At 50.5% G+C, this 14241-nt stretch overlaps 1 protein-coding gene across 1 annotated transcript in view; it reads right to left on the bottom strand.

Annotated features, from left to right (window-relative positions):
* The window catches only part of LOC116942851 (transforming growth factor-beta-induced protein ig-h3), a 35362-nt gene extending 22116 nt beyond the window's left edge, over positions 1–13246 (bottom strand). Inside the window, exons 1-7 of the mRNA XM_032955227.2 lie at positions 13064–13246; positions 12009–12107; positions 8475–8539; positions 7190–7347; positions 4916–5080; positions 3433–3579; positions 1683–1824 (exon numbers count right to left, since the gene is read on the bottom strand). Coding sequence (XP_032811118.1) covers positions 1683–1824; positions 3433–3579; positions 4916–5080; positions 7190–7347; positions 8475–8539; positions 12009–12107; positions 13064–13197 — 910 coding nt within the window. The 5' untranslated portion in view covers positions 13198–13246. The remainder of the gene's footprint in view (positions 1–1682; positions 1825–3432; positions 3580–4915; positions 5081–7189; positions 7348–8474; positions 8540–12008; positions 12108–13063) is intronic.
* Positions 13247–14241: the final 995 nt, after the last annotated feature.

The raw sequence follows: 14241 nt of genomic DNA, 5'->3' as shown, positions 1-14241 counted from the left end.
ACGCTATACATTCTCATACCTGTCCACCCACACGGTTTACCCGTATTCTTGTACAGGGAAATTGAGTGTTCTGGTCCATACGACGTACAGTCGTTTCAATACGGACCAAAACGTATTTTTTGTCTATTTGTTTGTGTTTCTCTCCTTTGCGATGGAACTTTGTAGGATGAACGTTGAGATTTATAAGGGGCACGGGGTGACCAATAAGGTCTGAATTAGTCTGATAAAGTAGGCACTGAGGTATGTTGTTGTGAGTGTACTAGTAGTGAGTGTAGTTGTGGTGATTGTCTATTTGTTGGTGTTTCTCTAGTTTATGATGGGACTTTGTAGGATGAACGTTGAGATTTAGAAGGGGCACGGGGTGACCAATAAGGTCTGAATTGGTCTGTGATAAGGTAGGGCACTGATAAGGGGGTTGCCAGATATGCATTCTCACAATTTAAAATTTACGATTCGATTGGCGAATCCGCTCCTTTTGGTCTCATTTTAACCGTCTAACATCTAGTGGCCACCTCGTGTGCTGTATGCACGTTTGTTGAACTTCTTTCGCATCGTACGTAGCCAAACCGTGCTCATCGGAGGCGCGCGTCGATGCCTCTTTGGTTGATCGCATTCAATGCCAGAATTGAGCGCGGTTTTTCGCGCGGCCTCTAAAAAAAAAACATTCTCGGACGCGGCAATCGACGCATTTACAATGCGCTCAACGATCGACGCTCGTCGACAAATTTGACACCGCGCGCCTTCTACGCCGCAAGGCAACGCACAACTGACGGCTTTTGAACACACCGCGTGCTCTCCAGGCGGCAAAACTTAGCGACGCGGGTACAATCTGAGATTGGGGCGGGCGGAGAGGGTGGGAGGGGGGGCCCACATAGGGAACGACGCTGCAGTCGCCTGTGATTATTGCGCAGCCCATCAACCCGCACCACAACGGGGAAACCCCTTTTTAACCACCCCCCCCCCCTCCACCTCCCACCCGGGAGGTAATTACCCCGATGCGTTGATCGCTGGATGTGACACGCGCTGGCTTAGTACGCGACACGGTTATTAACTCCCCGAATGGTACCGGTCATCTCATGCTAGGTTGTTAGATTTTCTCAACCCCCCTCCCTTCTCGGCTCACCCTGCGGCCCACCCCATAATTGTTAGTGCCAGGAGCTAAGCGTTACGGGAGCCCTGCTGCCTCAAGTGGTTTTATTTCATTCGTTTGCGTTTCTTCGGCAATAACGACCCACAATTATGCGCTAAGTGTGGTGCGTGCGTGCGCGCGCATGCATTGCACGCCACGAGATGACCGCGCGTGCGAAACGGCATTTAATTTTGTTCCCGGGGGAGGAAAAAAAATAAATCGAGACCAGCATTAAAAATATGAATTGCACTCAATTCGAACACCTGTTTGGCTGAAACATCCCTCCACGTGACGATGTGCACGTGGTGACAATCGGCCGTGGGACATACCAAGTACCGCGATTTCTGAAAGGGTATTTTTTTTGTGCTCGCCTCCAGAATGCAAAGTCGATGTCCAACCGAGGGAACATTCAAATACAACGTTTGGGCCAGATTTGTCGCGCAGGAGTGTTCCATTTAGCACACGAGGGTGAAGTTGAAAACGTAATTTCACCTCCTCCTTTCTGGAACGACACAGCCACCCCTCGCCCCTGCCCCACTGCTAATTGAATTACCCTTGAGTGCCGGAGGATCTGCCAGGATTCTGTTGAGCGTTCCCTTGGGGATTTTTTTAAACGCCTCATTGCTGGGCACGAAGAGAGTGATGGGCCCCTCCGAGTTGAGCAATGGCATCAGTCCGGAGGCCTCCACTGCCGCCTGCGGACACCACGAAGAGACAGAACCGCAGAGCTGAGACGCGAATTGGCGTTCATGGCCGTAGCTGCGTCAGCTAAAGAGGACACGGTCAAGATATTAATGTTGTCATTCACACACATTGTTTACAAAAGCTTGTTATTTTAGATGGACTTCCAGTGATGTAACATAATCCCCTTATCCCAGGCCCGGCTCCAGCCATCAATCCTGTTATCTCCCTGCTCCTGTTCACGTCTGGGTTGAAGGACTTCCCCTTTCTCCCAGGCCCGGCTCCTCTTGGATGTGAACCATCGTCAAAAGTGGTTTAACTGCCAAGGCGAGTGAACTTGGCTGGACCCTTTCTCCTCCGCTTACGATATGAACTGCCTCCTTCTGCAGAGATGCGGTCACATCTAAAGTTCACAATGAATCCAATTTTGTCTTGCATTTGTATGCTCGACTCTCATCACGGACGTGCAAAGACAAAGATCCGCCCCCCCCCCGTATAGCCTCAACTGACTGTTGGGGTAAGTGCTGTTAGCGAGCACCTACGAAGGCTGGCACGGCGCACAAGTTGGTGGTCAACACCACGCCCGGCCGCCTTTGTGTCCCCAGCGGCGACGGTTTACACACCGCACCAGGTACTCATTTTAAGGCTGAGTCGACCTAGGCGGGGGGGGGGGGAGGGTGGCTAGGAGGCCCAGGATCGGTTCAGGTAACCCTCATTGGTGTTGGCCGTGGGAGGGAAATGGAACTCGTGTCTCCGCTGGGTTCGGAGCGCAGCGGCACTCACCGCTGCCACACGCACTTGGCAGGCGTGCACGCGCGGTCACACCGGCGCGGTGAATACCAAACACCACGCCATTCGCAACGAAGTGACGGTGAAGTGACGGTGACGTCACAATGGTGCCAGGCCAGGTGCACTTTGAGGCCGCGTGAAGTGTCGAAGGCTCGCTTGGCAGGAGGTCTTCGGGACAGACCCAGCGGGTTGCCATGGGTTGGCTGACTGAGATGACCGGCAGACGCACCAAGCTGTTACCCCCCCCCAACATGCCAACATGCCGCATTGAGTTTTTATCCGCCGTGCGTTCCGCTCGTCGTTGTGAGCGTCGCTCCTCTAAAGCCCTCCATTGTTGTTGCTGGAGGGCGATTGCCTCCAACTGCCCAGCAGCAGCAGCAGCGTCCTTCAGGAGCCTCCTCCAGACACGCGCGTGTGGGGTCGTCCATAAATGACGTCACGAGATTTTGGACGATTTTTGATCGCCCCTCCCCCCCTCGTCACACGGCGTCACAAAAAGTCAGACCCCCCCCCTCAAATATGACGTCACAAAGCTCTGCCCCCCCCCCCCCCAAAAAAAGAAAAAAAACATGCTTCAAATCGCTTTAAACTATTGTCATTGTAGTGCGTATTTAAATGTGGCGCTGCACTCTGATGTTGTAGGAGAAAACATTTATGAAAAAGTCTATTTAATTAAGTAGAACGTGTTGTCTATATTTATTTAAAGTTGCGCATTTTGATGTGACGTCACATTTCTCAACCCCCCCCCTCCCCTCGTCACACATCGTCACAAATGTCTGACCACCCCCCCCAGGTGCGCGACGTCATTTATGGCCGGCCCCCTGTCCACACACCCGCATCGACTCCATGTCCTCGTCGTAGCTGATGACATCGCCGATCTGGTTTGACACGGGCACGACGACGCGGTCGATCACGTGCACCACGCCGTTGGTCGCCAGGTGGTTGGGGCGGATGAGACGGGCGCAGTTCATGGTGATGATCTGCGAACGACAGCGGGAGAGACGTCTCGTTGCCGTGACTCCGAGAGAGCACTCCGGGAGGGGGGGGGGGGTGGTGAAGCCGGCGTTAGGAGCAGAGAGGAGGAGGGGTTCCCATTAGACACCATCCCATTAGACACCATCCCGTTAGACACCATCCCATTAGACACCATCCCATTAGACACCATCACCATCCCATTAGACACCATCCCATTAGACACCATCCCATTAGACACCATCCCATTAGACACCATCACCATCCTATTAGACACCATCCCATTAGACACCATCCTGTTAGACACCATCCCATTAGACACCATCCCATTAGACACCATCACCATCCCATTAGACACCATCCCATTAGACACCATCCCGTTAGACACCATCCCATTAGACACCATCCCATTAGACACCATCCCATTAGACACCATCCTATTAGACACCATCCCATTAGACACCATCCCATTAGACACCATCCCGTTAGACACCATCAAATCAGACATTATCCCAATTATTCATAGCATAGTGTGCACGACTCACCACAAACTAACCACTACGCTACTCGTGCTTTCACCTCGTTGGCCTCGTTGGGGGCGGGGTCATCAAAAGGTTTTCGGAAGCCCGGGGCCCATTTTCCAAATGGGATCCCCGTGAGGTGCCCTCGGGAGTGAAGCCCAGGGCAAACTGCCCCACCGGCCCACCCACAACTACTCCTCTCCTAGGCCCGCGAGTGTATGTATGTTGAACTTCCTTCGCCCCGTACGTAGCCAACCGTGCTAATCGGGAGGTGCGGGGGAAGGACAACAAACTAAACACAAAAAGCAGTTCGAAAAAAAACGAAGGAAGAGCGTTCCAGACGGCCGCAGAAGCGCACCTGAAAGCGCGCGATGCGGTGACCGTCTTCGTTTCGATGGCGAGCCAAAAGCTGCCGCTGCTATGAAGATGATGCGGAGTTCGCGTGACGGTTTATGCTTCTTGACGAGATCAGCAAGGTATTGTGGTTCCCTTGTGGCAAGCACTTTGTGTGTAACGAGTGCGACCTGACGTTTCTAATCGTTGCACAACAACGGTTATAAACGTCAAGCGGTTAGTTCACCAGCATTGCTCGAAGATACACTGTGTTTCGAAACCGGTGCAGAGTTTGCGTGTGTTGAACCAATGCTTGAACGTCTTTCGCACCGTACTGCTGGGATTGTGCACTCCCCAGAAGGCCATGTGGCTGATGGGATGCGTAATTTTTGTGTGTTTTCTTTATCTTATTTACGCGGAGCGACAGACGCGTGCCCGCGACGGAGACGGCGCGGGCGAGCCAAGTGGGTGCGGGCGGGCGCGCTCTCACCCCGTTGGGGTAGTGGTTGACGTAGAGCTTCTGCTTCTCGTACATGGAGGTGAGCACCGTGCCGTCCTTGAGGTCGCTCGTGAGCAGCCGCCGGTCCACCATGTGGTAGCGCAGAGCGTTGAGCAGCTCGATGTTCACGTTGGTCGTGAGCGAGTCGCGAACTTCCTGCGCGCGCGAAGTTAAACCAGGGATCACTCAAGGACTTTTTCACAAACCGTTGGTGGGAGAGGCCATACAATAATTTGAACAATATTGTCGCCCTTTTTTTTGTTGCAACATTTCTGGTTTTGCTCGTGAATAAAATCAATCGGCATGGCTCGACAACATCAGAGATTGGTGCCAGAAAGATGCGGCACTACTTGAGCATATTGGCACAAGACGGAGAGGAAAGTGGAAACAAATTACGAAATGTGCAGTGGACACCTACAGGGTATCTGCCCGTCGTGATGATGATGTTTGCCCACGTGAGAACGTGTTTTGATTGGCTCCGTCAGGTGGTGGAGGGTTATAGTTAAAAATTGGGATACTAACACGATTGAACCCAAAATAAACTAATGATGAATCATAATACTGGTCATGAATGGATCGATATGTTGTTTACGGGCCGTTTCAAAGTGGTGGTTGTGGGTCCTATGAAATGAAGTTATGCCCGTGCTTAACACGAGACACACACAAACAGGAATTTATTTGTGTGTGTGTAGGTGTATGTGTACCTCCATGTGTGTGTATCTAAAGTCAATGTGTGTGTGTGTGAGTCCATATGTGTGTGTGTGTAAGTCGATGTCTGTGTGCGTGTGGGTCAATGTCTGTGTGTGTAGGTCGATGTGTGTGTCTGTATTTTTCGCCCAGGCAACGCCGGGTACTTGCCGCTAGTCTTCTATAGAAAAGAACAACGATCAAAAGAATGCCCCTCTAATTGTATAACCTAACAATAGCTTATCCAGGGTTTCGGCGGAGGAGGGGGATACACACACACATGGGCTTACGGGGACCCCTTCACGTTCCCTAGCGAGCATGTGAATAGACACGCGCACACACACAAGGGAACATTTAGCTATACGGTCTAATAGTAGACCGCTCTTATAAAATATCTTAATATAGATGTTGGCTTTCAACTAATCGGCAACATCTTGCAGTGTTTTCAAAAAGTAGAGAACACCCTGTGAAGTGCTGAATAGGAACAAATTCCCACACACACCAATTTCATCTCTCTGCTAACGGCCGACAATCAGGGCTAGGCACCCATGAGAGAGAGGGGAGAGGGGCACGCACGGAAATAATAACAATTAAAAAAGCTTAAAGTGCCATTGACAAAGCCCTGCGCTTGTGCGCTCGACTTAACGTAGTTCTCAGCGGGGGAAACCGTTTGGCCCCAACTAAGTGGTGAATTGAAGGACCCACCCTCCAGCTAATTTAAACCCGGACGCCGATGGCTGTATAGCGCTAACCCTGGCTCTAATCTCATGCGCAGTGCACGCAAGGCAAACGCGCAACAAAGACCGATTGGCCGCCAGAGTGTGAATGAAAAGGCCTTCAAACGAAATACTTCCTGCAATTTTTTTTGGCGGAACAAAAGTCACGTGCGATTTTGCTGAAAAGCACGTTTTAACACACTTCTTATCGTTTCACACTTCTTATCGTGCGAGCAAACAGAAGCTTCTGTTTTGCGTTGTTAACTCCCGAGAGGCGGCGGCGTAACGGCGCGGCACGGCTGCACCGACCCCAGAGGATGTCACCCTGGGGACGCCTGCTTTCGCCTCTTCAGTCGGACCCCTTCACCGCAGCCGCGGTGGGGGGGGCGACTGAAGGTTCGCCGCACGTCGGCCATCCTCTACTTGCGTGACTTCAGTCGATTTTTCGAAGGACCGTGCGACGAGAAATACAAAACTTGACTCGCGGCAATCGGTGTTTTATGTCGCCGTGGGTTATGTTGCTGGGACTAGCGATAGGAAGCATGAGTGCAATTCATTATTTTGTTGTTCTACACAACTGGCCTGGAGGCTTCGAGAATCTGCTGTATTTGTCTCACGTGGCGGTTCGGGATTCGGGATTTAAGAGTAGTAACATCCTGGTATCGCCTGGTCCAACGCGCAGGGGTACCGATTAAGGCCGTGATGATTCACCACCCCCCCCCCCCACCGTTCTCCGCCCTACCTCGCAATTCAATAACTCGTCCCTGTTAGGGGACACAATTCTAAAGACGAATGAATTATCTTGGTAGCGTTGTGGTTCAATGTATCGGGCCGTGGCTCCCAAGTGCAGTGGAGGACCTACCTTAGGTAGCTCTAACCACGCCTCATTGCTGGGAGCGAACATGGTGTGAGCGCCAGGCCCCTCGATCTCAGGCCGCAGTCCCGACTGGTTCGAGTATTTCTGCGTGAGAGTGGCCTCGATGGGTTCCAGCGTCTCGTAAACGTTCACGATGGGGGTGACTGGTGCACGGAGCAAAAGGCAGGGAGGAAAAAATACGTCGTGTTCACGATTACAGATGCAGCAGTAGCATTGGGATTATTACATTTAAATGCACACAGTCGCTGGCATACAAAGATCTCCTGTATAGCTTTAACAGACTGTTTGGGAAAGCGCTGTTAGTGAGCACTTATGAAGGTCGGAATGGTGCACGAGGGGATGGGTTACCAGCACCACGCCCGGCCACCTTTGTCTCCCGAGTGAAAATGTTAACACACAGCACCAGGTACTCATTTGCGGCTGAGTCAACCTAGGGGTGGCACAGCACGGGTTCAGATAATGATCACTGGTGTTGACCGTTAGCGGGAATCGAACTCGGGTCGCCGGGTCCGTAGTAGAGCGCGCTAACCGCTGCGCCACCACTCCCCGTCATGTTTGTGTGTTTTGTGTGCGATGGGGGTAACACAAAGCACTCGTGAAACCCACATCCTGGCACAATGTGGGAATGTTTTCATAACAGTACGCAGAAGAAAAAAACAATAATCTATTCCTAACACAGAGGAAGTGGGATTGCTGAGTCTTGGCCATGGTGATTTGATCCCAATATTGAAATTGCATAGACAGGATAATGCTCACTTAGACCACTAATAACCAGCCCCAACTCAGATATCATTGAACGCCAGTGGTGAGTGATATTAGTTCTGGGAGGCCAACACATGATCGACATGGCATGCGGAGGTCTTCATCCAGCAGTGCAGTTAAAAAGGGATGTCAATTATTTTTATATAGAGCCAAACCTCACTTAATCTCGTTACAATTCACATATTCAACATATTGCATCTTATTTAACTGGATGGAAGTTTTGTTAATTGTGCAGAAATATATAATTATTTGAGAATGGTGGTAAAGGTTTTAGTTGAAAATACGTACATATTGATGTATATGCAAAGAGAGGTCACTTTGTTCAAAACTATAACGGGAGGGTGGGGGGGGGCTTACAATATTTCCCAGTATTCCCAAATATTTAACCATGGGTGAACAAATATTCAGGAGGCACATATATAACAAACATTTTTTTCCTGACACCAACGTTACAGTGATGGAATGGGGTTCGCCCGCGCTCACATCGATGAGCGTAAAAAACACTCACTTGCCGAACAGCCATCGACGCCGTCCACTCTGACGTAGCCAGGACAGCACTCGTAGGTCACAATCCTGTGCGAGAGGGGGCAGCGAGAGAGACCCACGTGTGAAAGGCAGGCACCGCTTGCTCCCACATTCCAGGACAAAATAAGGCCCCCAGTTGTCCAGCAGCGGCCTCTTCCTCCAGATGCCTGCCGTACACGTTGCTTTCCCCGTTGCCATGCCCGGAGCCAAGCTCAACCCTGACCTTTTTTGTTGTTGTTGTTACACAACGGTGGGCTCCTTCAACAGGTGGCAACACGAATTATGAGTTCCTCCTGCCTTGCTACCGGGAGGTACGGGTCCCAGAGTCGTTCGTGCGCATGACAGGTTTCAGAGCAAGGGTCAAATCCCTCACTTTATTCCGATGCCGCATCTCCGATAATTGATGCTCAAAAGGCCCTCTGGGGTTTCTAGGTGGGTCAGTTGTAAGTGAAATGACATATGGCTTTGAAGCCACTTTGTCTACCCACCCTTTCGTCTCCCCCCCCCCTCCAACAGTGTGGTTTTTTTTTTTCAAAAGGAATGACAGCCCTGCATGTGGCTCGTTCAGACGCGGGGGTAGACGGTGCAGGCGGGAAGCAGAGTTATTCATGCACGGTCTGCGGCCTGACCTTTCAAACAATGAGCGTCTGCCAGACATTGCGCTCAGTTTTTTCTTCGTTTTTTCCATTATGTATTTCCCGAGGCCCCAGCACTCCCCGTCCCCCACCCCCCACTACAACCACCCCCCCCCCCACTACAACCACCCCCTGGCGGGTTGAAGTCTCAGAGCCAAGCTAATTAAGAGGCCGTTTAGGATTTTATGCCCCGCTAAATGCGTCCACAAATCGTGCGAGGACTTGTACGAATTACACGTCCCGGGCGGAGCTTATTTTCGGAGCACTGGGTTAACACCCTGCACACACACACACACACCTACACCGACACACACACGCACACACACACACCTACACCCACACACACCTATACACACCTACACCCACACACACCTATACACACCTGCACACACGCACACACACACACACCTGTACACACAAAGACAAATATCTCCCGTATAGCCTTAATAGACTCGAGGGCCAAGTGCTGTTAGCGAGCACCTATGAAGGCCGGAACGGTACACGAGGGGGTGGGTGGCCAGCACCACGCCCGACCGCCTTTGTCTCCCCAGTGGCGATGTTTACACACCGAACCAAGTACTCATTTGAGGCTGAGTCGACCTAGGGGAGGCCCAGGACCGGTTCAGATAATCGTCACTGGTGTTGGCCGTGAGCGGGAATCTAACCCGGGTCGCCGGGTTCATAGCGCAGCGCGCTAACCGCTACACCACCGCTCCCTGTACACACACACACACACACCTGTACACACACACCTGTACACACACACACACCTGTACACACACACACCTGTACACACACACCTGTACACACACCTGTACACACACACCTGTACACACACACCTGTACACACACACACCTGTACACACACACACCTGTACACACACACCTGTACACACACACACCTGTACACACACACCTGTACACACACACCTGTACACACACACACCTGTACACACACACCTGTACACACACACCTGTACACACACACCTGTACACACACACCTGTACACACACACACCTGTACTGATCGTAAATGCAGATGTGCGGAAGTCGCCGGAGCTGACGTGAACCCTGAAGCCGGAGCTGGCGACACCGTTCAAGCGGAATGAAGCAGATATGCAACAGTGTTCTTTTACATTAAAGTAGAGGGGGTTTCAAAGAGTTGTGATTCCAAAACTTCAGTCTCCCATGACCACCACTGTCCAACTTTCCATGTCTATCAAGTCAAGCGAACGTGATGCACGTTACACAGAAGGCATGGACTTTTCCCGGTGCAACGTTGTGGCTCATTTGATGTGTCATCATTATATACGCGACATACCCACGAAAATGGCAGGTGTGGACCAAATATAACTGGATTGGACTGAGCAGGAATTGTGTTGCCTCCTATGCTAGTCCAGTGAACTCCATGCCTGGTTTTATGGAAGGGTCTTCACGATGCCCTACAAAGTGCAGAACAGATCGTGGACGGGGGGTTGGGGGGGGGGGGGTAACCGGGTCAAAAATAGGGGTTTGCAGCGTTCCGCTTTTTTAAAAATAGTCCAAAAGACTGCAGAGGTCAACGAATACCGTTAACTCTACTACACACGTGTTCTAGTTATTAAACCGATTCGTTCAACACTCTGACGGGAGGGGGGGAGGGGGGGGCTACGTGTTTGTCTGGTTATTTTTTTACAAATGCCGTCACACGATCGATGTGACAAGACAAATGTGGCGTAATTTTGGCAAAGAAGCGTTCTCGGTATCCGACCCCCGGTGTACGGCTACGTTGTGGGATTTGAACCCACGACCCTCTTGCTCGCGAGGCAGGCGTTCAACCAACTCATCCATCCTCACGTCTATATTTACGCGCGCGCAATAAAAGTGGTGCTAACGTGCAAGCGCATGTACGTGATGGCGTGAAATAGTTCACTGTGCTCTCTCCGTGCCCGTTTTAATTTTGTTATCGTGCAAAATTGGCTTCAAATTATCCGTAACGTGCCGCATTATTTGATTGCCTTCAGATTATACTTTTGCAACGATCGTACATTACGGGGATGACTAGTAGTATATGTTTTAGTGTGGAAATACTCAGTTCTGGCACATTGGTTCATGCACTGCACTATGAACCCAGCGACCTGAGTTTGATTCCCATCAGTGGCAGTGGTATCTGAAGCGGTCCTGAACACTGCCTTAATCCATCGTACACTGACCAGAGTAGTGAAGTATGGTATTTTAGTTTCCTTGACTTTGGTGGGAGAAGGCCTTTATCCAATATTGCATTGACAAAGGACTATAAATTGTTGTTTGTTTTTGTATACTATTAAACTGCATAGCAAACAGTACGTAATCACATATTTACCATACCGTCATTTACATGTTTTTTTGACACAAGTGAATATCATATTAAATACTCTAATTAATCTGAGCCACACACACAGTACTGCATTAACTAAGTTAAATTATTTACACAGCAAGCCTTACTGAGTCTTTAAACGAATTTGACTCAATTCATCATTCTCCACCGATGCAAATAGTAATCATTAATTATATTTATTCATGAAGCCTCACTGAGTCCCAAGACTGTTTTTTTCAGGCGTGTTCCACATGGGGATTGTTTGGCCAATTCCACTGGTAAGCGTTTTTGGCTTCATGAGGAAGGAAGCCACAGAATCTGGAGAACACCCACCACCTCACGGTGCCACACCTGGCAAGCCTCTGGTGGCTTCGCACCACGGTACCAAACCAGGCTCAAGCCCAGCTTGTCTTCTGGATTACCTCGAGAGAAACTCTTAAGTCCTGCGGAGGCAAAAGTTTCGTCACCAGGTTGCTGGGCTGCGCCCAACGCGTCGGGCTCATTCAACACGAGCTGTCGCTGAAACGAACGCTCGCTCCGCACTCACGTTTTCTTTCCGCAGATCTGCTTCTGGTACCACTGCTTGCAGTTGGAGTAGTATTTCTTCTCCGTGTCCACCACCTTCTGCACGGCGCACACGTTGGCCCTGCGGTGAGGCATCAGCTCGGTTAATGCGAAGGCCAAAGATCCCCCAGACAGGCTTAACGGACTGTTGGGGCAAGTGCTGTCAGCAAGTGGCCACTATGAAGGCCGGCACAGCACACGATGGGGTTGCACCACGCCCCGTTGCCCTTGTCTCCCCTGTGGCGATGTTTCCACACCGCTCCAAGTGCTCATTTGAGGCCGAGTCAGCCCAGGGGAAGCCCAGGACCGATTCAGATTACCGCCGCTTACCCACAGACATACGCGTACGACCCGCACAGTGTGAACACAATGGTCGCGGTGTCTAACGTGAACAGTTCATCGTAATAAATGTAATTAACGTGTTTCAGCTCTGTGGTGCATATACCCTCTAGAAATCGAATTTAGGTCTAACATTTTTTTTTTAAGCCATGAAAAGGCTGAACTGTTTTTTTCTCCTATATGCGGTCGTTACACAAACTTTGAATACATTGTTTTCTGAATAAATGTTTAATTCCATGAGTTTTTGCGGTGCTTATATATATATACATTTTTACTTTGGCATATTAGATACGGAATTGTACACAGAACAGTTCTGACCAGCATTGTGAATTCAATTTGCTTAAATGGAAGTACTTTCAGAAATGCTGTCGTATATAAAATAATGCCTTAATGTATAAGTTGCTGAAATACTCTATGTATAAATGTAAAACGCACCTTATCTCATGGGCGAGCAAACGTATTACAGAGTTACACGCAAGAATTTGTTTTTAAATGTCACGAATCAAAGGTAAACGAGAAGACATTGTCCAAAAAATTAATCGTGCAATAAATTCAACGCAGCCCTTGCAAAAGCCATCGCTTTTTGCTCCGACCGTACCAAAATTTGATCGTCGCTCGCAAAAACGTCGACAAGTGGCAAAATCTCGGACGAGAGATAGCGAGAGAGATGCTGGGGGTGGCCGGGGTGGACGCTTTTACCCTTGTGTCCGGCCGCGGATGCGACTGTGGGACACGGTGCGGTCGAAGTGCGAAGCGTCCGCCACCAGCGAGAGCACCAGCGCGGCGAGGAGACACGAGGCCAGCATGGTGCAGGTTCCCAGGGAGCCGAGCATCGACACGAATGGGGTGGCCTCCGTCGCTCTGCCGTCGTTATATAGGGGCTCAGGAGCCGGCTCCGGGTAGGCGGAGAAAACGCGGCCACGTTATTTGAGTGTCACTGGCTCTCTTCCCACCCCCTCCCCCCCAAGAAAAGTGTTTTTCAAAGAGCGGCCACGGGGGGTTTTGCACGGAGGCAAATGCCCTCCAGTGGCAAGGAAGGGTAGTTTTGCGTGTCACGCAATCGTTTTAAAGCTCATTTTGTCAATCCACTGCTGGATGAAAGCCTCCCCACGCCGTGTCAGTCGTGGGGGTGAGGGGGGAGGTGGTGGCGGTGGGGAGAGCTGTTTGACCGTACTTCAACACGCTGGTCAGTGCAGGTTTGTGAAGAGGAAACCACTCAGGATTGTTTCAAATATCGCTAGAATTTTTTTATGTTAGGCGTCTGAAGGAGTTGGGTCGCCAGACTCGTAGCGCAGTGCGCTAACCACTGTGCCACGGCTCCACCCTGCATGTACCGTATGATATGCATCAGTGGCTGGATATCCTAAGAGTTGGCACTCTCATCGCTAACCGAGCTTGCATGGAGTCGACAGTTCAGTAAGTAGTCCCTATTGGGGTGCATCGTCCGCTCTAACTATGGACATTAAGTTGTGACTTCGTATGATGTTGTCACGGCCCAAATCCCATGCTTGAAAGATTATATAGAGCAAGGCCACTTCACGTATCACTCGCCACTGATGTTAGCCGAGGTCACCGGGTTGTGGGCATAGGAATTTTGACAATGCTCCCCCTGGTACTTTGGCTCGCCGTTGTAAAGACTGAGTGATGGCTGCTGTTGTGCATTAGTAGCTCAGATGTCACGAGCCACTGATGTTCGCCATGACTGGGGAATACAGCTCGGGTTGTCAAGATTGTAGATGGAAATTTATGGATGTCACTCAGAGAGAGTTTTCCAAGATTCTGATCCTCTCACCCGTCAAGGTCCACATTTCCATGTTCCAAAATCTTCAAAGACAAATTTGAATTCTGCACGGTGCTGGGGCATGTAGAAAGTAAGT

This window comes from Petromyzon marinus, chromosome 16 (genome assembly GCF_048934315.1).
Source record: "Petromyzon marinus isolate PM22_M1 ecotype Great Lakes invasive population chromosome 16, UKy_Petmar_22M1.pri1.0, whole genome shotgun sequence".
Lineage (NCBI taxonomy): Eukaryota > Metazoa > Chordata > Hyperoartia > Petromyzontiformes > Petromyzontidae > Petromyzon > Petromyzon marinus.
The sequence above is the reverse complement of the archived record's forward strand: the minus strand, read 5'-3'. Positions and strand labels throughout refer to the sequence as shown.